At 40.9% G+C, this 26707-nt stretch overlaps 1 protein-coding gene across 2 annotated transcripts in view; it reads right to left on the bottom strand.

The window, feature by feature from the left end:
• The window catches only part of FAT1 (FAT atypical cadherin 1), a 113354-nt gene extending 87178 nt beyond the window's left edge, over positions 1-26176 (bottom strand). For both annotated transcript variants that reach the window (XM_050896622.1, XM_050896623.1), the window contains exons 1-2: positions 26122-26176; positions 14637-17925 (exon numbers count right to left, since the gene is read on the bottom strand). In XM_050896622.1, coding sequence (XP_050752579.1) covers positions 14637-17904 — 3268 coding nt within the window. In that variant the 5' untranslated portion in view covers positions 17905-17925; positions 26122-26176. The remainder of the gene's footprint in view (positions 1-14636; positions 17926-26121) is intronic.
• Between the last annotated feature and the right edge of the window lie 531 nt (positions 26177-26707).

Here is a 26707-nt window from a genome sequence, read left to right as displayed (position 1 = left end):
GCATTTCTCTCAGATTCTCTTTCTGGTTGCAATTTGAACAATTGCAGCCTACCTCGTATTACTTCCGCAAAAGTAACTTTGAAGGCCCAGCAAGTTCAACAGAGCAGTCCTACTCTTTAGTAAGAAGCAGTTACAGCTGTGCTCCACAGCAGCACTGGCTCATGACTAACCCACATGCAAAAAATTGCCATTTAGCATGTGCATGTTATTTATTCTGATTTGTGTTTTGGACTGCTGCAATTTTGCTTCAAGCTTTCAGTCTCCAGACTATTTTCAGTTGCAGAAACTGCTGGTTAACAATGACAGTTCCCAGACCAGCTCTGAGCAAGATACTGATACCTCTCAAAAGGTAACTAGCATGTTGAGGAATACTGGAAATCAGGCTATTACTGCTGTTCATGTTACTGCACCAGGTAGCTATACACACAATGGCACTTAATTACTGTCAACAGAAACACTGCTTCCAAGCAGATTTGAGTGTACAAAGAGCTGGTGTACCTGTGGGCATGCAAGTGCTAGGAGAACAAAGCAAATCAATGAAGTCCTGAGATTAAAGCATCTGGGAACCAGTGGCATCAAAAGACATCTTCATCCTTGTTCTGACAAAGTCAGATTTATTAACCTTTATTATTACAAAGTATCCATTTATTTATTCAGACTTTATTCCTACTCACGTATCCAGAGGGGATTCCACACTGATCAGTACTTGTTATACTAATTTTTTTTATTATTTGCCTTTGCATATGAATCAAAATAAACAAAAGGCCATACAAAGAAATGTTTCTGAACTTGTTTGTTTCTGAGCAAAATCTTCAGGACAGGAGAGTCATGGAGGCAAAGAACTTTGGGATTAAAAAAATATGTTTGTTCTCTTTGGTTAAGATTACTGTATCAAGTAAATGAGAAATCCTCCGTATGTAAGCAAATTCTTACATGCACACTGAAGAATCAATACTTAACATCTAAAAAGGAGACTTGCAACTAGAAAACTAGAAATGACTTAGAAATAAATATGCTTGGCATCTAATAAGTGCCCTGGATGCTTGTTGGGAGATGGGCTCAGTCTTTTTCATATAAATAATGGACAACTGCCTGCATGGTTTTAATTAACATTTTCTGGAAGAAAAAAAATGACTAAAGGTAGCAGAAATTAATGCAAATTAACAGTTTTTTAAAAAAAAAAAAATCTATAAATTTAATTCACTCTGTATTTATTGCTTAATAGTAGAACCTGCAAGCATTTGGACAAACAGACCACGGAGTTTCCCTGTTAGAATTTCTGTTGGAAACCTCTTTATTATTCCCCACAGAAACATTTTTCGCTGAAGAACTGCACCTTTAGTAACTATGCCAAAGAGAATGAGTGATGTGAATAACTCTCCACCAAACAAGAATTTTAATTGTCATAGAGCCATGATAAAAGTAGATCAACTCTGTCTACACTACTACACTCACTGTAAATGAAAGAACACTATTGTAGTGTAGTAGACCATTTAGACACAAAATGCATTTTGCTCCTGAACCACTGAAGAATTTTTCCTTGTTTAAGAAATTCACAGAATCCGCAGTGACTAGAGATCGAGTTGTACCAGGTGACCTTCCCAAATCTCCGCATCTGTGCATGACTGTTCTCAACAATGTATTCTCAAATGCTGGCCATTCTTCTGTCTAACTAGACCGAAGGACTCTATTTCCAAAGGATTTTTTCATCACCCTTGGAATTACAGACATAGCATGGCACATATTTCTTACTCCATTTCCTCCTATCATCACATGCTGGATCAATATTAACTCCAAATTTAATCCACATAATCTGCACTAATCTTGTTCTCACTGTAATCATCACTCCCTTAACTTCTTATTAAACAACGCACATCAAAACTGACGTGTCACTTGAGTCAATGACAACTTGACAACTCATCTTTTGCTAACAGTTTTTGAACTTTCTCACACTCTCCTCCCCTACCTTATCTGTATCTGGAAGGACTCAAGCCAGTCCAAAATTTCACTACAAAATTTCACCATTCAGCATGAACATTTTTAAGCAAGCAAAAAGCTAATTGAAAAGTGCAAGTTCTAAGATTTTTATTTATAGTTGCAAGCACAGTTCTTGATCTCTGGCCTTCTGTACTTACTTAAGTCCCCATTCAGAAAGCTGATTAGGAATGGTGTGAAATAGTGGGAACTATGAACTGCTTAGATTTTTATTTTATCACTTTTTTTTTTTTGGAGCCATGTTTTCCTCTATATCCATACACAAAGTAATCCACTTCTTAACAAGTTATCATCTCTTCTTACATGCTTTTTACTTTAAAATGGTCTGGACAAACCCAGGCAACCCAAATTATTACTGTACTAGCTAGTAGCACAGGTATGGAAGGACATACGTATAACCAGACATCAGAGAGAGAGGCATAGGTCATTTTTCCATTTCTGATGAATCTGCTAAAATTGGTACCATAATATTCAAACCACTTTCAAAGTGAACTATGATACCAGACTTCTTATGCAAAGGCATAGTCATCTTTCCCTCCCTCCCCAAAGTAATTAACATTCCTTGCACAGCCAGCTGGACATTTGTTAATCATTAACTGTTTGTGTAATAAAGACAGGGAGAGAAACTGTTAGCCATTCCTCACAATGGTACACCTAAAAAATCTTTAAGACAGAAGATTTAGTGAATAGTGTAAAATTATTCACAGTAACAAAAAACCCTGTTGTATTATCACAGCACTTTCAATATTTTGCTGACAATATGTTTTTGTGAGCAAGACTTTTCATGTTCAAACCTAAGTAACTCAGGAATGTAATCAATAAAAAACTAGTACTTTTAACTAAAACAGAAAGAAAGAGGTATCTTTTTAAAAGATGATCTATGCTGTTAATCTCTTGGGTAGTAAAATAATACATACGACCAGAATTGCAACACCAAATATAATAGAGGCATAACCAATGCACACATTCCAATCTTATCTAGAATCACTTTGATTCACTCTACCTTGCTTTCATTACAGGAAGGGCACAGCAAGGGCATTCCTCTCAGATCAAACAGAAAATTCCACAGACAGAAGTTTCCACATGTCTGATTCGTTGCAGATTAAACCCTTATCATTAGACAGAAATCTCTAATTTTCATAGAGACAGGATAAACCCTGTCATGGTAAATCTACAGGCAAAGGTTTGGGGGGGGAGGGGGCAGGGGATAAAAAAGGAAAAAAAAAAAAAAAATCTGTAGAATGAAGATGTACTCCCCATGAAAGAGCTATGCATGTCTCCCTCACAGCTCTGGAGAAATGCAGGGGACAAGGTACCAGCATTAAAGATCACATATATAATTCCATTCGTACATTCCATCATAAGCTTCTTTGTACTGCAAGTCTTTCAAGCTGAACTACCAAACTGCCTCTGTGCATAAATACAACCGGGACTACAGGCAACACATATGAGAAGTCTGTATTCATTTTTAGCACAATATTCATTCATTCTGTATTCATTTTTAGCACATTATGTTACCAAAATCTTCATTTCTTTACCCACATGACTGGAGCAGTTCTGTAATGCTCATGTACATTTACCAGTAACACTAAAATCAGAAGGCTATTCTGTAACTATACTTCTTACATTTTGAAATTTTTAATATAATAATCTTTTAATCCTTAAATCCTGTACAAAATATGAATGAGCACACTATGATCAGCAACTTCAAAACCAAAACTCAGGAATTTTCATTTTTTAGTGTATAGAGGCGGTTTCAGGCTTTTTGCATCAGCAAAATAAAAATGGCCTTCTGTATAATCACCCAAAATGATTGATTTCAGAAACATGCAGATTTTGGAAGCAATCCATGTCAGTGAGGATTATTCTAAGACATAGATTGGGCAATAAAACAATGCAACTACTGAATTTTCTGTGTGTAACCTTCTCTGTCATATAGGCAGATATTCAGTTCTGGTATCAGCGATGCCACACTGACAAGTCTGCACAGATGCAGAACTCTAAGCCGAAAGAACTATTAATGATCGCCACTACTGGTAGGTCAAGACAATTTATATCCACTAGCTCAGCAGTTTGCTCTTTAACCCTAATGCCTATCAAAATTATGCAACTCTATGAGAACCATTAACATATTGATTTATCCTTGTTCACAAATAATTTAAAATGAACTAGAAGCAGCTATTAGAAGTGTGGATAGAACACAAGGAGTTTGGGGAAACCTCATTTCTGAATAAAGAAATTATCTGTTGCAGTCCTGTTGCTAGATTCTTTGGACACTTCTGTTTTCCCAAAAATCCCTCTTTGATGGCACTGGAGTGCTACACATTTTCTTTTGTTGAGCCACATGGAGACTGATGAATTGAAAATTCATTTTTGGTCACATTCAGATGACCAGTATAAACAAGTCACAGATGCAATAAGAATGATACACAGATTACAAAATGGACCTGCAAACCATAGTTTCAGCGAGGCCCAAAGTATTTTTAAATCCAAGTTCTAAAGCTGCAACTACTGCATGTTATAAGTTGTGGAAGCTTGCCAAATACTCATGTAGGTTTGTCCTTTGTTAAATATGTCCAAATGCTGTATGATTAAAGTTTAAAATCTTCAAAGAAGAGAATAAACATTACGCAATCATTTCAAGCTCCCCTCCTTTGATCTTAATATGTACTTCAAAAGCTAAGCAGATGCTTAGTAGGAAATAAATCCCCAACTCAACAGATGTACCAACAGTGATATGGCAAGATGCACCTTCCATAGCTTTTGGCAACCCTTCCCTTTTACTATTCTTCTGCTCACAAGTACTTTTCAAGCCAAAGAGAGGCCTAAGCAAGTTAATAGGCCCTTAATATGTACTCTGCTGCCTGAATTGATTGCTGTTTATAAGGTAATCTTTGGGACCGCATGTGGCTCAGCCTCAGTTCATATCCTACAGAGACACAGCCCCCAGGCAGCTCTGTTTTCATCAGCCGAAGTTGTAACCCAATCAACACCTTTCACAACAAAACAATCCCTTACTTTCAGCATCCGTGCAGAGGAGGAGGGGAGCCCCAGCTTTTGTATGGGATCTCTGTTTGGCAGCTAAGGTGATGTTTTACTCAGCAGGATACCTAAGAAAACTCTCAAACTACTTTGGAAGACCCCCCTGCCAACAGCAAAACACGAGATGAATACGTTTGTCTAAAACTAATTCAGCTTCTTCCAAAGATGCATTCTAAAAGCTACATTGACAACTTAGTACCACTTTGCAGTTACCACCATCACAAATGCAAATTACATAGTTTCCTTCTAGCCTAAGAAAGAAAGGTAATCAACCAGCCCCGGGCTGCTCAGGACCTTGGTCCAAACCCAGGCCTCCTTAACCTCTGCCAAACTGAACCTCAGCACTAGCTCTATATGCCAGGCTTAGCTCTAGCACGTTTGATGGACCTGAAAAGAAACGCAACAGCATCATCCCACAGGTTAACCCAGCGGCACCATCAGTTCCAGACCTTAGCCTGAACGTAATCACATCCTGAGTACAGTAGCGCAAAGCTGCAGACTGTAGTCAAGACCAGATGGTCCCTGACAGGTTAACCAGGTAACCTCTTCTGAACTTGAGTATTTATATGCACATGACTAAATTCAGGCAGCCAGGCCATTGGTACCAGCAATAAAGCAAAATAATGCACCCCCAAAAGTTAGTTATCCCCTAGGAAAAAGCTTTCTGGATTGGTTTTTTGGATAGCAGCAAATTTAGGACTTGTCCTCAGTCTAACTGATAGCAGGTCTCTGGCTCTTACCTTTATTTCTTTAAACAGACACAAATTGTGCTAAACTGGGTCTATACTTGTTCAAAAACGGTTTTTAAATTTCTCCTAATACTAGAGGGCATCTAAAGATACAACAGTTATTCTTAGTAAATGGCTGTTACTGCTATTTGTACTGTCTCATAAAAGAGAATCTATGTGCCAAATGCCTCATTTTTAAAACCATAACAAATTGGTGGAAAATACATTTTAGTTGCATGAAATCTTAAGCAAATGTTTTTTAAACTCAAATTATTACTCAATTTAGGCACAGTTTTGGTTTTTTTTTAACATAACTGATTTTTTCTTGCACAATGGCCCGAATTTAGCTTAATGCCACTGAAGAAAAATGCCATAAAAACAGAATGAAACCATACAGACCTTCCTCTGTGTCAACTTCACTCTCATTTTCAACATCATACTGAACACACTTAAACCTACTGGGTATCATTAACTAGAAAGCAGAAAATAAGATAATACTCCATTTTAAAAAGAGTCTACACAATAAGTTTTGAAAATACCTGTAATCAACAACCATAAATATGCCTCCTCAATTTAAGTGTCCCACACAGATACAATTGTCTCTCCTGTTTTGCAGACTAAGCTAGGATTTCAGCTCTGCTCCATGTATTGCATGCTTGACTATCACTGAAAATTCTGGTAGGGAAAAGAAGTCAGCAAAACATGGGATAAATGCTTTGAAAAACAGGTTATTGTGTTTGGGTGGGCATGGTACTGTAAGTGGCTTCATTATTTATTCTCACAACAAAATCTTTCTTCTGGTAGACTCTGGAGAAGTTTGATAAAGACTCTTCTGCAAAGGATTCACAAGACTGCCGGTGGGAGAGTTGAAACGGGTAGATCTTGTCTCCCAGTCACATCAGTTCAAGTTGTTCTCACGCTGCTCGTCTTTCTCAATTCAATACCAAAGGGAGGGAATGCACAGGCACAGCACAAAATAAATATGCCACTAGAAAAAACACTGAACATATATTAGCATAAAAATATCTTTCCAGAGCAGTTAACTACCAAATTAATCTTCACTTGCCCCCCCTTTTTTTGAAAAATACTGTATTATTTTTACTAAAAACTCTCCTCACAGAGAAAGCTAAGGGAATGACTATTTCTGCATCTCTGACCTAAACTACTTCCTGTTTCCAGAATAAGAACAGCTATATTTTTTATTATTGTTATTTAGCAGAGATAAACTAATATTTCTTGAACAGATATGTTCCCAACATTTCTCAAAAACCAAAAACCCAACATACACTTTTATCTTGATACATACCAAAAAAAAAAAGCCTCTTAAACTCAGGAAGTGTTACTTGAATTTCTTTAAGACCTTTAATTACACGCTATTCAAACAAATAGAAGATGTTTGCTTTTGTATTATTTTCCAAAGAAATAATGAGTTTAACAGTTCGTGCTTGAATTCCAGGTTTTGACCTGGAATTCTGTTCCAGATGTTAGTGTTGCAACTGATCGGCCAATTCCAGAATCCAAGAATAATCTGCATAAGTCCTTTCATTAAGAAAAAACTGCTGACTAGAATTTCATTCAAATCTCCAGCGTACATATTAGAATCAGGTTTTAGCTCTCTTAACTGCTACCTGAAGTGCTGATGCAGCCTCTCATTTAAAAGATTAACCTTCCAAATTAACATTCACAGGCTTAAGAACTTAACTTGGGGTTTACAGAACCTAGTAATCATTCTACAAGGGGTTTTTCTGTTTGTTTTATTTTTGATTGGGGTTTTGGGGTTTTTGTTTTGTTGGGTTGTTGGTTTTTGGTTTTTTTTTTTTTTTTTACAAACCACATCAGAATAACCTTAGAAATTCTTACTCTAGCACATTTATACCTCAGCTACTGAAGAAAGTTAGCTGCTATAGCTATATGGGCAAATCATTAACTTCAGTACAATGTAATGTGGCAGTACAGAATGCAGTGTAGGGTGAAAAAAAAACTTGTCTGAAAAGCTAATTAGATACCTGGGAGATTAGTCTGTGCTCCGAGCTTCACTCATGTCTGTACCCGAACTAGCTAGGGTAAAAATTTCCTGTGCAAAAAGCTGCAACCACTTAGTATTCTACAGAAATAGAGCATCTCCTAATTGAGCTCTCTCTTCAAAAGTAGTGGGAAGAACTACTGCACTTTGCAAGAAGAAAACACTATGAGAAGACCCTCATAGGAGAGGGTCTTCTTCCCATTTACTCCTCATTTCTAACTGGTCAAAATACTCACATAAGGAATTTTAATTGCAAAACCTATGTGCCAATGAGACTGTATCTGTGGACAGAAGCTAAGCGGGAGATGTCTTTGTCACAACTTCTGTAAACAAACTTCGACTAAATCTTAGAGCATCTCCTCCTCATCATATCAAACCCACCAGGAATATTCCTTCCTGACTATCAACATCACCTAATTGATTACAATTTTTAATTTAATGTTTAACAGCTTTCTTACAAAAAGATTTGCCCAACATTTTTTCTGTTAACGCTTTTCAGTGACCTATAACCTATCTGACAGATCTGCAAGGACTCAGAATAAACACAGCACACAGTCACCATATGGCTTTGACAGCAGTATGTTTGGAATATGTATAGTAGAAAAATGGAAATTATTAGGAACTTTTTGGTTTCTTGGGGTTTTTTTTTGTTTGGTTGGTTTTTTTAAATTTCAACTGAGGGAAACTAAGTTCTTGTATATCCTGGTGTCTATATTCATGACTTATACAAAAGGGGTAACAAACGAAAGTATATGGAAGGTGCAACTTCAACATGAAGCGTTCACTGAAAGAGTGGAAGAAAGTCCCATATTTGTAAGGCTGCTTAATTACAATTAACTTAAAACCAAATCATACTAGTCTCAGTTTTGATTAAAAATACCTCCCCTACCTTCAAGTGGTTTATGGCTGTATCAGTACAACAAACAGAAAACGTTCCCAGGCATTGGAACTTGATTCTCTACATTGCTAAACTGCTTTTGGCCTGTGCCAGCTACGACTCTTCCAAAGAGCACCGGGGCACAGTTAGCAGTCAAAATGCAGCAGATACCATTCCCAACAGACAATACGGGTGCAGCCACCCTGCCTAAAGGTATGAGAGTTGTTAGGACAGATGCAGGCCAGCTGGCTTCTGTTCCAGACAATGCTGCTGGCTTAGTAGCTATCCAATAGGTACTTAAGTGTTCTGCTCCATCGATTATCACAGTATTTAATCTTTGCTAATGCCTGTCTTCATATTAAAACTCAACAACAGTGAATTGTGGAATGATTTGAAAAGCTCAAAAGCCGAAGATCACTGAAGAAACAGAACCTGAAGCTACCCCTTATGTATAAATGTTAATCATATCCTGCATTTTAATTAATGCAATTACGAGAACACTACAAAGAAGTGTTAACATGCTTATTATGTGTTAGCAATGCTCTGTACCTTTTAAGAGTATAATTCAGTACTTTGCTTTACATAGTTAAAATCCTATTCATTCTCCTTAATGAATTACTGTCTTCCCAGCTGGAAATGGTTTTGGTAATATTAAAAATAGTATCTCATAGCCATTAAGCTTTATTGATAGTATTTTATGCACACAGAGATAGTGCAATAAAATTAATTTTCTTCCACATGCCCCCGTTAACTTTTTTTTTTACTTGTTCCTTTAACATTCTTCACCAAAGCAAATCGTCTTTCCTTATCACGGTAGCAAGGTTACACTTGAAAATTACATGGTTCCAAGGGAAGACTACACAAGAAAGATAAATCAACTAAAGGTTACAAACCACATCGGACTCAAAAACTCCCCAAATAAAAAATAACCAGAGACTGGAAAGTATTAGAAGGAAGTATCATGTATCTGCCCTGCTCTTATTCTTCCTTGTGTTACTGGAGACAGCATATCAGGCTAGACAGACCTTTGTTCTAACAAAGCACAGTCTTACCTAGGTCTTTTTAAGTCAGCAAATTAGTTTAATCACCTTAAACTTTGTTGTTACTGTTAGAACACAATCACTGTTATTCTATAACACTCATTGCCTAATAACTTAAACTCGGGTTACTGAAAGAACAGTAAGATTCCTGGTAACAAATAACTATATTACTGGATTAAACACAAGTAATAAAGGTTATCATGCATGAAGCTCAGACTGCCGCATCACCCTTAACACCATTCTGAAACTAGGTTATGTGCTGGGAAATATCCTCAATTGCAGAAGTTTAGAAAACGCCTGCTGGTAGCCTTGCAAGTTGAACTAGCTGGGAAGCTTCTGATAATAATGTGTAAAATTCACTGTGGTTTATTAAAATAGTTCAAAACAGTCATCAGGGAAAACCTTACTGTGTAGGGCCTACATGTAACACGCTGCATCTGGGTGTACAAGGGTTGCAAATCCAACCACTCTAGTACACAACTGGTTAGACGCAACCGGGCACCACGGAATTCATGACTCTTGAAAATTCCTTCATTTCTGAACATTAGCTTCCAGGATGGGCTCCCATCTTCTATAAACATTGCAATGAGACCTTTCTTAGGCTAAATGACCCAGGGCATCTACAATCCCAAAGTCTGCTGGCTCCCTCAGCTATCTAAATTTTGAGCACTAGAAAGAAAACCAAAACCAAAAGAAGACAATCTTGAAATAAGATAAAAACCAGCTCCCAGTAATAAGCTAGAAGCCCTAATCTCTCAAGAAAAAGAGCAGTCTGCTTGGCAAAAATTCTTTGGAGAAGGCCAGATACTGAGCAAAACTAGTAACAGTTCTCATTTTTAAAGCTGAAAATCAGCGTGGAAACTTGCTCACCATGTGCTGGTGCTCCCATGACAGTGTCACATCCAGCCCAGAGGGCAACACTGAATGGGCTTGTTCACCTATACAACTGGAAGAAGTACTGGGAGTTCTTTCTAATAACATTTTTACATACTAGAGCTTCCGTCTTTCATTTCACCTTTGAGTGTAAATACTTAATGGAAATGCTCTATCCTTATATTTGACAACCAAAAAGTAAACAGGAAGACATTCTCCTTTTCCCTGCTTGCCTGCTGGGATGAGAACTTGGACAAGGAAGGAAGAAGTTTCAGTATTGCCTTGGTCCCACATAGCTTCTGCTTTAGGTTCTCCTCCAGCAATTGCTTCTATCATTCCTCAGAGCTTTTCTAAATGGCAGTAGCAGCATGGTATTGACATGATTTATCTCACTTTCATTGCTCAGTGCTAATGGGATTTAGATGGTGTATGTCGTTTTTTTGTGGCACACTGGGATCTGTATCAACACAATGCATTCTATTATTAATACATCCCAATCTGCTCAACTCCTTATCAAATTCTTTGGGAAAATATTTTACAGCTGCTTTAGTAGGCAATTTATATAGCCAGTTGAACATCTCAATTTGCAGACTTCACTCTAGCTGGCACATAAAAAGCTACCTTAAATTCCAACTTCTCCTGAACACACATACCTAAAGGATAAACAAATTGCTTTGTTGTATAAATTCACTGCACAGAAATCTTGTTTTAACATTTTTCTCCTCATACTGTTATAATACACCCAGAGTCACCACTTATTACGTAATTTTAATTTTATCTCTGTACAATAACAGTCACAATGCACTGTTATACTTCTGAATCATTATATATTGAGCGATGATCTCTGATCTCCTTCCCTTACCTACTTGGCTTCCAGTCAACAATTTATGAGCTGGAGATAGCATGAGGCCAAACCTCAAAATAATCTCATTAGTACCATTTATTTTCTTTAGTCATACTTTCGATCTCTATAACTTCCTGAAGAAATGAGTTTCCATTACTTTATTACGCTTCATGTGAAAAATACTTCCTTTTAGGTTGGTTACCTGTTAGCTGTGTGTGCTCTATTTCTTGCATTGCAAAAAACAGACAGTGATATGAGAAAGTTGGTACAGAAACTATTGCAATTTTATAGACTTCTATCACCCTGCTCTCCTCCCTTCCTGACCATTATTGCCTTTTCAGGCTTAAGAATACTTACATGAAAGCTAAAATATGACTGACTACCATATTCACTCCTAATGTACTTTTTTCCGTGCCTTCTTGAAAAGCATCAGAGCAACAAAGTAATCAAAGCAACTCCTGAGTTTGGGAGTATTGGTGCATTAGGGCTCCCTGTTAAGAGATTTACTTCTAACAGTTTGGACAGGACTGCAGAAAACAGAACCTATGAAAACCAGCTGACCTAAACCAAAGGTAAGTCTTAGAAAAAAGTACCCAAGAGTTAGTGACAAAGATATATTAAATTCTTTTGTGAAAATTCCAGAATTACAGGTACAAATATCAAACACTAATATAATTTCCTACCTTTTGAAATGTAAAATTAAAAAACCCATTAACATGGAAAAGATAACCTGAAAGCCAGCAGAAAATCCATGCATGGAACTAGCTATTTGATGCTTCTATCATCATCAATCATCTAGTCCTTCTGCAAATGTCATTGTTGTCCTTGACTCCTAAGAAGCAAGGCACAAAAGGATTCCTCTTAGCCACCGAACAGTTAAGTGTTGACTCCAAATAACTTCCTAAATCCAGTTTATCCATCTTTGAACTGAAAGTGTAGTATGACGCTTTCAAAGACAGCAGGAAGAGACATGTAGCTCAAGGGTAAAGTCAGAAGAGCCCTTTAGCAAGCTGAAAAACTTACTGAGTTGCTTGCCAGATATCCTCTTTCACAAATTCTTTCATGTGCTTTCTTGGCTAATTATCAGTCTGTTCCCTGTATCAAGGCCAGTCCATTTTGAAAAATATGACAAATATTCAGACACTGCAGTATAAAGAGTGTCTTCTGTAACAATTCTGATGGCTTCTTAGCAAAAAAAAAAAAAAAAAAGTATCACGACAAAATTTAAGCTACATTGTCAAGCTTGTAGATACTCCATGGTCTTTCCTCAGTTCCTTTAGATCAACATTTGACAGAAAAAACACACCTACCAAACACAAACACACACATTCTTCCCCACACCATTGTCTTAAGTGGAATTTGTTTGCTAAGATTAAAAACTAGCAACCCCTCTTCACCACCACCCACCCCCTCCCCACCAAATCCCTCTACTTTCATCCCTGAAGAACTGAAAACACTAGATACCAGATATGAATATAGACAATGCCTCTCCCCCGCCTTGAAAATACAGAGCCACTGTCCTGGACAAGATTATTAAACAGAAGCTGGTTTTGCCTCAAGGTCTGCCAACTTTGTAAACCTGCCAGATAAAAAGGAACTTAAACTCACACCAATTCTTCCGTAAAGCAAACCTAGTCTTGTGCCAAAAGAGTAAAGAGGCAACACATGCAGACAACTAATTCTGCCACAGTAGTAGTGTCACAAAAATACACGTACCTGTCCACATACACACAAATAAGTACACATGTACATATTGGTGTCAAAATAAAAGTATTTCTTCACTCTTTAATTCTCATTACTGTTATCTATCACTTGGACAACAAATTGGCAAACTCAGACTCATTCTGTAGGACAACTAGACACTTTTCTAAGATACTATAATGCACAGTAAACTTGAATGTACTTATGTCAAAAGAAAGGCAAAATGATACACAAATGAATAGTCTGCACACATACTGAAAACCTAAAAGTGAAACTACTAAGTCTTGGAAAGTACTCAATTCTCCTTTTTTAGAAAATCTGTTCCACAATCTTAACGATGTGCTTCATTAAAAGCAAAGCTAAGAGAAGCAATGCTACATTTCAAGCTCTAGAGTTGATTCTTTAGCCACGAAGTACATAATTTAATAACTGACTTTCTATAGAAGAAAAAATATTGCCAGTAACAGTTTGTTCACCTAACCTTTGAAGAGTAAAGTGACTTTGTGAGTCCGTTATTACCCACATTCATAAGTGTGGGAAGCATACAGAACACACAGAATGGCTACCGGATGAATCAGATATGATTGCCATTTTTTATCCTCAGTTACAAGGTTTTTCTCTGTAAGACATTGATCACATATGTCATAATTTACCTACATGTAACCTGTAGCCAAATTTTGCACAAGATTCCTCCTCAATTTATTTTAAGGCACTTACATAGTAGCACAATATCAATGCTCTATCTTTATCAGAGCACCACCTATAAATAAATAGGTAGCTACACAGATGTCCAACCAAAATGTTAGAAGTCAGCACCAGAATTTCATTGAAACCATAATTATGTTTCTTCTGAATACATGACACTGGAATAATTCTCAGAGTTGCTCACCAATTTATGCATTATTAATGAAATAAGTCAACAGTTCAGTCTGCTTCATTTATGAGTTTTTTTAAAGGCTGCATCTATGCTTTTTTTGACAGAAGCCCTTCCATGAAGAAGGCACTGCTTACTAACTTGTAGATGGGCACCTATAACAACTCTGAAAGATAACTACCAAAACCAGCAGGTATCGCAATATCACACCTGTGCATACCTCCAGTAAATGAAGCAACAGAGATGTCACTTAAGATTAAAAAGCATGAAAATCCCTGCAGAAAGCAGTTTGTTGCCTTAGCTTCACAGTCCCACTGTCTACAAGACAACAGTGTTCACATAAGGCAGACCTTCATTTTATACTAACAGTATTCTTATTTTTGCCAGGTGGCATAGATTTTAAGATCTAAGAATGGCTTTAGGTAGGCTGGACAGAAATAAGGACAACAGAGGAAAATTACTTATCAAATGTATACATATAATTTCACTATAGTGGTAGACAGAACTATATGCATTATTGGTGACATCTTTTTGTCCTAACAAGGACATCTACGTCAACTGTGGCAGTGCTGCGTCTTTTATCTCTTTGCTGACATGTGATTTTATTTAGAATATAAAAATAACAGAAAGCCACCATACCTTTTTCTTCATCTATTCGAAAAACTCCTATACCAGATCCATCTCTGATGGAATATCTAATCTCCCCATCTCGTCCTGCATCTTCATCATAAGCAGATACCGTCATTACTGAGGAGCCAACAGGGGCATCTTCTTTTATAAAGCCTTTATCTGCAAAAATAGAGAACCGTGGAGGGTGCAAGTTTTCATTTACATCAACTATCTCAACCTCAACGTAACACGTAGAGGACAACGAAATGGGCTTTCCTTTGTCCTTGGCCCGCACAGTCAAGTTGTAAAGTTGTTTCTTTTCATAATCCAGTCTTTGTACAATACGTATTGCTCCACTTAGTTTGTCAACATCAAAGGTGCCATCTCCACTGTCCAAAAGACTGTATCGTACTTGACTTGACTGGCCTAAATCAGGATCATAGGCTTCTAGCCACGTAATAATAGTTCCTTCGGGAAGATCTTCTCGAATTTTCACATGATAATTGGAAGGAATAAACTTAGGAGGATTGTCATTAACATCTTCTACAGACACTTTCAAAATAACTGTTGAAAATAATTGAGGATCTTCAGTAGGTTGGTCCCTAGCCTCTATTTTCAAGAAATAGACATGCTGTTCTTCACGATCCAGAACCCCTACAACTTTCACAACTCCTGTCACAGCATTAATAGTAAACTTGTCTGTATCTGTAAGAAGATAATATTTCACTTCTCCATTAGCCCCCAAATCTTTATCAGTAGCTTCAATTTGAATTATTTCACTGTTTGGCTCTTTGTTTTCACTCACTTCAACAAAATAGCTGTCTTGCAGGAACTCCGGTGGGTTGTCATTAGCATCCAAAATTTTTATATCTAAAAGGTGCCAGGCAGACTTCTGCGGTATTCCAAGATCATAGACAGTAATATTCAGGGTATATTTATCTTTTACTTCTCGGTCAAGGGGAGATAAAATTTTCAGCACTCCTCTTTCCATATCAACAATGAAACTACTATCTTCATTACCTCCAGAAATAACATACACTAGCTTTCCATTGAAGCCAGTATCAAGATCAGTAGCATTCATAAGTATTATGCTGGAGCCCACAGGCTGGTCTTCTCTTATCTCAATGCTACTGGGGATAGTACTTCTAAATTGAGGTGCATGCAGATTCACAGAGTGAGTGTCAAAGAAAACATCCTCAACTTCTCCACGACTGTGCAATTTATTTGCTTGTAAGAGTTTCTCTGCGAGCATTTTGGCAACACCAGTTTCTTCACATTGCAAGTTGACCGGTTTGCGACTAGTAGCTACAGTTATGTTGATATACAATGGTTTTGCAAAGTTTTCTCCATCTGTAGCTGTAATTTTCAAACTGTGAAAAGACATTTTAGCACCTAGGCCATCTGTTAATGACTGTTTGAGTGAAAGTACTCCAGAATTTGGATTTAGGCTAAATAAATCCAGTTCATTTCCAGATTCAATTTGGTATCTCACCAACTGGAGCTCATCAGCATCAATAGCAGATACAGTTGTTATTTGTTCTCCAACACCAAGATCCCTGGGGATTGTTCCCTCACAATTTATTTTCTCAAACAGAGGTATATTGTCATTCAGGTTATTTAAAATAATAGTAACAGGAACTTCAACTTCTCGACGATATGGTACACCCCAATCAGAAGCTCGAATCCTTAAACTGTAAACCCTTGGCATCAATTCATAATCCAAGTCTTCTGAGGTACTAATAATCCCACTGAAATGGTTAATCACAAATGGCAAAGGATTTAGGTTTGCAATGCTATAGGTCACATAACCATTCTCCCCTTCATCAGGGTCTCTTGCACTTACTCTCGTGACACTCGTACCTATTGGCACATTCTCATCAAAGGAGGCTTTATAGGATGTCTGAGTAAATTCGGGAGGATTGCTGTTCATGCCTAGTACCTTAATTAATACTTTTGCAGAAGCTCTTCTGTCACTTGTCACAACTTCAAGTTCAAAATGGGATGCATATTGTGCTTTTATGGGTTCTAAAGTGGTAATAAGACCAGTGTGAGTGTTTAAATTGAATTTTACTTTGCCCGGTGTATTTTTAAACACATATTTTAAACGTGGGTAACTGGGCAGAGCTTTCACCATTATCACAGGTGTGTTTGGAGGGGCAAATTCACTTATTTCAGCTCTATATATCTCTTTTTCAAATCTGACAGGACCAGACTTAAATTGTGGTGATGTCACATGAACAACTTTTACAGAAGAAAACTGTGGGGGATTTCCTTTATCTTTAGCTTGAAGGGTAAGGTTGTATCCAAAAGGGTGGCTCTCCCAATCGATGTGACCAGTGGCTTTTATTCTGTATTCTTTACCTCCCGGAACAGACCTCACTGTTTTGAACTGTTGAAGTGGATCACCTGCAACAATATTTAATGATGCTATTTCCCCATTTGAACCCTGATCGTTGTCCTCTACAGTTACAATTGCATAAGTTGGATCTTTGTCCAATTCTGACGGAGTCAGTGTAACAGCTGTAATAACAGGGGCATATTCATTTGCTTGTTCTACATGAACAGTTAGTTTTGCCATACTGCTTATGCCACTGCTACCATACAGCTTCAGCCCACGGTCCACTGCAAGAATTTCCATCTCATAACGCTTAGTGTTTGAGTAGTCAAGTCTACCAGTTAGAACTACCACTCCACTAGTTGGATGTATAGCAAACACATCCGTTCTCTCCTTAAAGCTATAGTAGAACTCTCCATTTGTTCCTATATCTGCATCTGTTGCACTGACTCTTGCAATGCTGGTCCTTATTGCTGTGTTTTCAGGCAAAGAAACACTGTAAGATGTTGGAGAAAACAAAGGTCGCAAGTCATTTGTATCCAGTACCTGTATCCTGACCTTCGTGCGCGTTTCAGCATTTGTATTTTTTTCAACTGCTTTAACAGTCAGCATATAATGGTCTTTTACCTCCCTGTTAAGGATAGCTGTGTTTCCTCCCTTGGTCCGTATTCTCAAAAAGCAAAAGTTTCCAAGAACATATTCTTCAGCTTTGAACAAGTTCTCATTGTCACCAGAAATAATTTTGTATCTTAGGTCCCATAATGGATTTGTAATGTAAATGCCCATTTTCACTGGATGCCCAACATAAGTCTTGGCTGCAGAATTCTCATACACAGTGGCATTATACTGTACTTGTGTAAATTGCATTGGTGGAGCATGATGTGGCCTTTGATTTCCTTCACAGTTTCCAAAATGCTGCACCAGCAGCATCAGCAGCAACAGCATAGTCAAGTATCTTCCCATGGCAGCAATTACAAAGAAACCCTGAAACAAGAGAGAGATGTGTTAAGACTTATGACTGCTCAAATAGTATTCAAACAACCTTGACGTTTAGTTTAGAATTCATGCTTGAAAGAAAACTGGCAGTTACACATGGAGGTTATATTCTTTTTTTTGCAGAAAGTTTCAACATGATTTACAGTAATAGAAAAGCAGATAAATTAAAACTCCTAAAAAATGCCAAGAATCCGCAAGACCAAAAGTCTAGGAATTACTACCATGACACAAGGGGAACATACAGAGTTAACTTCAAATGAACAACTCCAGGAAGCAACATGTTAGAAGAAATATGCCAGTGCTGTCCGCTATAAGTGAGCAAACTAGATCTGAACTACTCTAGAGTAGTGAACATTCACTCCAGTCCTCTATTTCATATGTGACATTCTCTTCTGATATAAAATTCTTCTCCCTCATTTCACTTAGATTGTAAAATGGCTGATGCCCAATGATGTGGAAGTTAAGCGCAAGAATTGGCTTGAAATTACCATGAATTCTTCAAACTATCCTATGAGCACCTGTTCCAAGAATTATAAAAATTATAAACAGAGAATAATTCTGTATGTATTGTATTCTCTCCAGCTGAGTACCCTTATAAGAGTAGGGCATATCATAAAAACCATTTTTATCAAGCATCACTAAGTTGTAAAACCAATAAAGAATGAGACATATTCCTTTATTCCCCTCTCAGAACAGATCTGAAACAAATTAGTATCAAGACCTATGAGAACATGAATCTATCAAAATAACTGGAGGAACTATTAAGACATGTTTCTCACACTTCAGAAATGACAGGAAAAGAGCCTGGAACACACAGACAGACATGGCGACACATCCTTACTGGCTTTCCCTTTTGAAGAAGTCAGTGTATCATTTCCAATGTCCAAATCCAGGCAAGACTGCAGTAGGAAGAAAGGCAGAAACCTCTGAAACAAGACCTTTGGGACCACCCTCTTCATCTGGGTTTACAGCAACAGTCTTTACTCCCCAAAGTCTCACAGGGTAACAAATCAAAGCTTCAGAATGCTTCCTCAACAAGCCCAAGCTTTCAACAAAATCTTGGGGGAAGAAATTTATTTCCAGCAAGTAGAAAGCAATCTAGCTTTGACTTGATTACTTTAAGTAGTACACATTCCTTTCTTTCACCTTTCCCTATTTATCCTAAGTATTTTTCCCTTACCTCTCCTTTAGCATCTTCTTCCCTGGCCAGTCTGTTATACAACTCGTACTAATTCCTAACCGTACCCTTCTTTCATTCTTCCTGACCTTTTCTCCCACATTTTAGCCCTAGTTTGTCCTCACTCTATCTTTGGCTGTCAGTCTCTCCTCAGTGCCTATCCTCACACTAGTTCTGTTCATCTCAGCTCAAAAGATATCAGATTAAGTTGTCTCCTTCCTCCACTCACATTTTCTCTTACAGTTATTTCTCTCTCCCCTAATTCCTACTTGTTCAGGTAGATACATGAAAGATCTCATTGGCTGAAATTCCATGGACTGCCTCTGCCCACTAGAAAGCATTAGAGCAAATTAATCTACTTGTGTCAACAGTTCACTCCAAAACCTCAGAAGAAGCTCATTCAGTCACAGCCATTAGTAAGTCAATGATTTTGAGAAGAGAAGAATTTAAGACTCAGATCCACACAAACTATAGGAAATATTGGAGAGGAGTAATGAAAACTTAGCTAGTATCTTTTTGGAAGAAAAAAAAAAAAGAGCATCTGTCTTCCAAATCTAGCAATTAAGCTACGTGATTAAAGCTGTAACCATAGCAAACAATAAAAAGTGAATGAGCAAACAATAAAAAGTGTATGAACTTTTAAAAGTAAGTCACTAGCTGGAACCACTACTTATAAGGTCTTAATGCTGGATGAAGGAAAGGCTGGGAGGGCAAATCAGCATCAGGTTGGAACAGCCACCATTTCAATGGGTTAAAAATATTATTGCTCCCCATCTACTCTTCTTCCCAGACTATAATTTGTCCTGGGAATAAACAGACACTTAGGTCTCCAAGGCTTCATCCCCCTAACATACTGCCAAGTAAATGAACATTTTCATCAAAAAAAAAACCAAACAAAGAAACAAAAAACAACCAAAACCCTGCAATAAATAACTGATATCAATACTTCCAAAACTCTGAGCAATTTAAGATTCCATTAGACTGTCCTAAAAAGCCATGTTAAGAAATTACTACAACATTTTTAAGTGATCAACAGAAACAGATTCCTTTACTCCATCTTGCTGGAATTTTTGAAGTTGTCTATTATCAAAAACTAGTTAATGATCAGATCTTTCCTTCTTTTCTCCCTCAGTTACACTAGGATTTTTTTTTTTTTTTTTAATTTATGCTGAAGTCCAAAACCCAGCTTCACCTCTGATGCTATGGCATCCCATAACTCACTGCCTATACTTATGTTTGGCAACAAGCTGTCTGAAAAAGTATATTATGTAAAACATTGTACCTGTCTGTATCTTTTATCATTTGCTCCTCACATCGCAGGCACATTAGACACAACGTGCACCACACTATGATGCATTAGACTGCATTAAGATAACCAAACTCCTCATTAAAATTCAAAGTTGAACACATGTCTAGGTTTTACTATTACCGTAAATATTTTTCTGTGCCATAATACCTTAAGCACTGTTTGCTGCTTTTCTGTAATAACTTCAGGTGGAGTCTGCTCAGAACTGGCAACAGGCAGCCTATTACACATGACGATGCAACCACCAGTAAGAGAACCCATTCCTCAGCAGCAACTTCTAAGGTTTGCCGAGTCACAATCGAGAGCTTAAGAGCATCTCTCAACTGAACAGTTAACCATGTTCGATAAAAACAAGTTAGTCATTTCTGTTACATGATACTTCCTCCATCTTGTCATAATTTACAGAGCTACTGGAAACTAAAAAAATGTTGATCCAAGATTATCCAAAAATCATAATATAATCTCGATAAATATCTAAAGTATTAAACAATGCCAGTTGTAAAGACAGTTAACTACTAAGGTACAGTATGAAAGTGTTAAGATAAAGTGTTAGATATAAACTGAGATGGCTCATTACAGTAAGCCAGAATGACTGAATTTCAGAAACGTTTTAGGCAAAGGCTATACTTTGGACTCCTAAATTTTTTATTATCTTTGGAATATGACCAGTTTAGGATTTTCTGCATCCATTTTCAACACATAAGGCAACCGTTTGCTTAACAAAACATCATAGCCCTAGGTTTTTAAGAAGTGCACACCGTATTTATTCTGAAAAGCTACTTTCAAACAAACTTTGATTTTCTATTTGGAAATTATTATTTGGATAATTTTTATTTATATGCATACCCCGGTCATTTTTATTTATATGCATATTCAGCACTGGGATACATATGATAGTTTTACCACTTAGTTACAATGTTAACAAAATTATTAACACATCAACATCATTAACATAATTTGTATATGGGAAAAAATACTAACACAATTTAGAAATATGAACTATCTTCACATCAAAGATATAAGAACAAGCAAAATTTTGGGGCTAGCAGACCTCAAATTTATAACTTACAAATGAAGATGATTTGGATAAGATAGCAGTCATATAAAAGACTGCTTCTCTTAGCAGTATGTTTACAGTATCTAGACTTCAAAGCTTATAGTTTGAGATTTGAAAGTTTTAAGCATAAAATGCAGAATTAAGTAAACGGCAATCTCAATGCCAAGCAAGCCAACAAAAAAACAGACAAACCAAGCTTATCTTCTACATAATGTATCAATGGGGAGCATACATGAGAGACTTACTCCCCCAGCAATCAAAGTCGCAGGTAGAAAAAGATCCTAAATCAGGCAACATAGCCCAAGTTGCAATGAGTCTTAGTCCCACTGCTACCCTTTTTCTACCGAACCTACTGTAAGACTAAGCTACATCATTTACATTAGCAGAACAAGACCCTGTAAGCATGGCCTGTTACATTGCTCTAAGAACACATCAGAGAGCATTCTGAGGACTAAAAGAGGTTCTTTAGTGCTGTTTCTACAACGCTTGCCTACTGAAATCTTTCACTAACTTTTAACAAATGTAGTGGGGGTTTCCCCCCATGCGTGCACCAGCTTCTTTCATTTGTAATGTTAAGTTATTAACACTAAAATGTCTCCACCAATCAAAACATCACCTATTTACTTTAAAGGTCACTTTTGATCAGCATATGCAACTGATGCCATTTGACACAAATTCACTGTGAAAAGTTATTACTGCAGTAACTAAACTGTCATGACAGGGTTCCTATTGTAGAAGCCTACGCGAGATCGTGTGGCTTTGTGGGCTGTACTAACTGTAGTTACACCTACTCTTTCCGCTGTTTAAAAGCAATTATTTATGTAGTCCGATAGGGAAAAAAAAAAAAAAAACAAAAAATCAGGTTCAGCTGTTTCAACACGCTTAAGCTTCCAATGAAAAAAACTTACCAGTGTCTTTTGCTTTTCTGGGAAGGAGGGTGTCTGTCTGTTTTGGTATTCAGAAAATTAACACATGATGAAAGTGTATGGTAACGTTACTTTAGTAAAGCTGGTAAGTTATTCAAAAAATGTACATTGTCGCAGAGATTAACATAACAGCTTCAACTTGTGACTAAAGTCCAGTAAGTTTTATGCTTGTATTCTCCACCTTATGAGTTAATCTCATGAGATACTTTGATTTATGCTTTCGAGATCTTTGCTGTTAAATGGAAAATGCAGCAGCTGTATTCAAACAGCACACAAAGATTCTGAATCTGGAGCGAAACAAAGTTTCACATAGAGAATTTTGACTATTTATCTGTAGGGCAGTTTCCTACTAGTGTATCTAACACTGAACTCACCAACTGTGCAAGGAAAAGGAGACCTCCAATCTGTGAATGAGAGCGTGTGATCAAAATCTAACATGGCACCTTAAAGTTTGTGACGACAAAAACAGTTTTACTGAGCTTGAACTCAGTTTTAAACTTAAAAAAAATGAAAAGATGTAAATCTTTGAGGGTTTAAAGGGATTTTCTGTTTGCTTATTTGTACTGACAGCAGTGATAACTTAGCCATATAAAGTTCTTTTGCATGCCAAGTTATAAAACCCAGCAGACTATCCTACCACTGGGACAACTACTAAAGCTTGCCTTCTAGTCTCCTAAAAGTGAGATTTTAGGATTTCACAGAGGAAAAAAAAAAAAACAACTTAAAAAAAAATAGTTGTCAGTGTTAAAGTAAGGTATTTTACTCACTAAATAGCTGAATATTTCCACATGGTTAGACAAGTAAATAGGAAATACACTTCTACTATACAACATTCTTTTACAGAAAGACAGCAGAGGTGGTAAAAGAATACAGGTAATATTTCCCATGCAACTACCCAGGAACAACTTGCACGCAAGTAGTTTAAACCGTAGGAAAACTTGCTGCTAGAAGGCAGTATTTTTTAGTTTATTAATGCGTTTCCAAAAAAAAAGTTTACAACGAGGGGATATTATCAGCGGTAAGACACACCGTCACTTACTGACACCAAGAGATTAAAAAGCGCACCTTTCAAACAAAGCTTTGTTTTCTTTCAACTGCCGCAAAGAGGAAGAAAAAAAGCAGGAGAAGCCGGCGGATGCGTTCAGCCAGGATCTCCCAGAGAGCCGCTGCTAAACGCCGCGTCCTTGCGGGCGCTGCCCTTTATCTTTCGGAGGAATCCGGAGAGGAACGCGGTGTTGAAGTGCAAACAAAGGAAGAAAGTCACCCCAAGGTACTTGCTCGCCGCGAATCGCCCCTGCCGGTTTACCAGGGAATTAAGTTTGCACTGGCCCATCAGACGCATCCGAAGACACCTTGCCTCCAGGGGGAAATATCACTGCCGCTCCTTTTCCTCGACGCAACTTAGGAGCAACTTGCCGGCTCAACTCTTGCCGGCTCTCAGGGGAGCGCGGCCGCGGCTCCAGCCCCGCCGGCCGCCGCCAGCCGCGGGGGGGGCAGCGGGGCGCCAGGGCCCGCGACGCCCGGCGGCCGCCCCGGCCCGGCGCCTCGGGCGGGCGGGGGGCAGGGGGCCGGCGCCGCCGCGCAAGTCCCTTCCCGCGGGCCCCCGCAGCACGAGGCGGCCGCTCGCCCAGCGCCTCCGGGCGGCCTCGCCGCACTCCCGGCCTCGCCTCACAGCCGCAACTTCCCGAGGGGGCCCGCGCCGCCCGGCCGCCCCCTCCCCGCCCCACCGCTGCCCACCCTCCCCCGCCACCAAAACTTCTCCCAACTCGCCCGGCTGGCCTGACCCGGCTTCGCCGTGCCGTGCCGTGCCGCACCTCACCTCTCCGCGGCTCACTGCCTGCGGGGCGGGGGGACAGGCCGGGGCCAGCCCCGCATGGTGCCCGCCGCGCCGCTCCCCCTTTCTTCGCCGATCTTCAGCGCGCCTCTCCGGTGCCCCTCCGCCCCCTCCGCCGCCGTATTCCTCCGCGGCGCTGGACGGCCGCCGCTCCGGAACTCGTTTCTGCGGCGCTCCGCGGGCGCGGGAGCGGCGGCAGCAGCAGCCCGGCCCGCCTCTCCGCCCAGGGCCCGGCCCCGCCGGGGAAGGACGAAACGCGGAGAGGGGGAGCGAGAACCACAGCACAAGCTGTTCCCCCCCCCGGTGGTCCGGCGCTCACGGGGACGCCAGCGGGGCGGGGGTGGGGGGGGACCCCTCACCTCTGCCGCGCTCGCCCTGCTCCAGCCCGGCCGGAGCGGCAGGGAGGGGGGTGCCGGTCCGGGGACGCGGGTGGCTTCGCGTGTGGCGAAGTCCTCCCTCGCAGAGGCTACTCAGAAACTTCAGAAAGCTGCTGCCGGGGAATATCTTACGGGGATGGCGAGGGAGACCGTCGGAGCCCACGGGAACAGGCGTCCTCGGTGGCGGGGCTTTGCCCTCCGAGGAGCAGCGGGTAGCCCGGGACAAGCTCCGCGGTCCCCACTCGCACCGGTGGTAGCGAGGACCGCCCTGCGGCGACTGCAGCGCCTCGGCGGCCGCTCCCTGTTCCCCCATGCGGCGACCGGGAGGGGGTGCGGGCGGCCGAGCTGCCGCCCCCGGGCCGCGCCGGCGGGCTTGGCCTCGCGCCTCCCAGCCTCGGGCCCTGCGCTGGGCTGGGCTGGGCTGGGCTGGGCGAGCCGCCGCACAACGGCCGTGCCTCTCAGCAGAAGCCCAAACCGACTGACGGCTACCGCGGTTCCCCGCCACCGTTTCAAGGAGTAGCGCCGTGCCCCGGCGCCGGGAAAAGCAGCGGCGGGGGGAGCGTGTGCGGGGCCGGGGGAGAGGGGTACGGGATACCTCGGCGGGGAAGCGCCGTGCAGGAGTCATGCTGAAGGGATGTCTGTCAGCCAGCCAGCCCAACGTTAAAGATTAATACTCCGAAATAGTCCTCGGAGGATTCCCCGCTCATTAATAAGTGATCACGCTTAATAACGATCGAGCGTTTGCCTGGGGAATCCCGACCCAGCGGGCTCACGGCGAAGCTGGGCTGCGGGCGGGAGAAGCCGGCGGGGGCGCATTTACCCCGCGTTAGCCCCGCCACGTCTTTTATTAGCCACATAAATAGATGCAGCCAGCTGCGCAGGGGGCCCTTCGGTAACCGGAGCCGCGCGCGCCCGGGGCTGCAGATCAGAAGAAACGGGCCCCTTCAGGACGCGCCGGCTCTCAGGCTCACCGGCCCGCAGCCGCGAGGCTCCGCCGTGCAGCGCCCCCGCAGCGCCCGCGCCCCCTCCCGCGGCAGCCCCCGGCCCGGGCACCGGCCGCCCCGCGGCGGCAGCGGCGGGGGCGCAGTTCCGCGGCGGCCGGGCAGGGGGCGCCGCGCCACAGCGCACGGGCGGCCGGGCACGGCGCCGACAGCCAGCCCGGGCTCGGCCGAGCAGAGCAGAGCTGAGCCGGTAGCCCGCGGCGCCGAGCCCGGCTCCGGCTGCGGGGGGCTGGGTCGGGAAACCTGCGTGCCGCTCTCTCCGTGAATGTGGCGGTATAGCTGGGGGTGCCCCCAGCCCCAGGCACGCATAGCTTTGGATAAAGTCGGTGTGTACATATATAGAGAGAGAGACAGAAACATGCATATGCTACACAGTTATAAACTACGGCTTGAAGCGAAGACCTGAAAATTTTCAATAACGCAACAAACTAGAGCACCAAAACTCTCATGCGAATCATCTCTCTAAGCACGCTGCTGATAATAAACTCATTAAACAAAGAACTCACCAGACCAGCTGGACTCGGCGCTTTTCTCAAAGTCCGCTCCAGCTCAGTTCATCTCCGCACGCTTCTTCCCCCCCTTTCTTTTTTGTCCTTTTGAGAAGAAGCGAGCAATGCCCCGGTGCCCGCACACCTCTAGAGCGTGAACTCCGCCGCGGCCGCGGCGCTCAGCGCGGCCCCGGCGCGCAGCAAGCGCGGCGCCCGTCCCCATCGCCACAGCGCGGCATGTCGGCTCCGACCCATCCGCTGCTTTAAACTTGAACGAGGGTGGGAAGGAAAAATAGACGGGGAGGGGGAGAAGAAAAAAAAAAGAAAAAAAAGAAAAAAAGGCGAAAGGGAGGGAGAGATCCAACTTTCTTAAGACATGTCCAGGCAAAGAACGGGCAGAGTTGAGGAGTTGCAGCAGCGGAGAGAGCGAGAGTGGGGAAGCTGCGCCGGATCGCCGATTCCCTCCCTCCCTCCCTCCCTCCTTCCTTCCCCCGCCTCCCTCCCTCCCTCCTTCCCTCCCTCTCCCTCTGTCTTCTTTCGCACTCCGTCCGTCCCCCTCGGACCCTGCTCCCGGCAGCACCACCCCCTCCCTCTCCTCACCGCT

The sequence above is a fragment of the Gymnogyps californianus genome, chromosome 4 (assembly GCF_018139145.2).
Source record: "Gymnogyps californianus isolate 813 chromosome 4, ASM1813914v2, whole genome shotgun sequence".
NCBI lineage: Eukaryota > Metazoa > Chordata > Aves > Accipitriformes > Cathartidae > Gymnogyps > Gymnogyps californianus.
The sequence above is the reverse complement of the archived record's forward strand: the minus strand, read 5'-3'. Positions and strand labels throughout refer to the sequence as shown.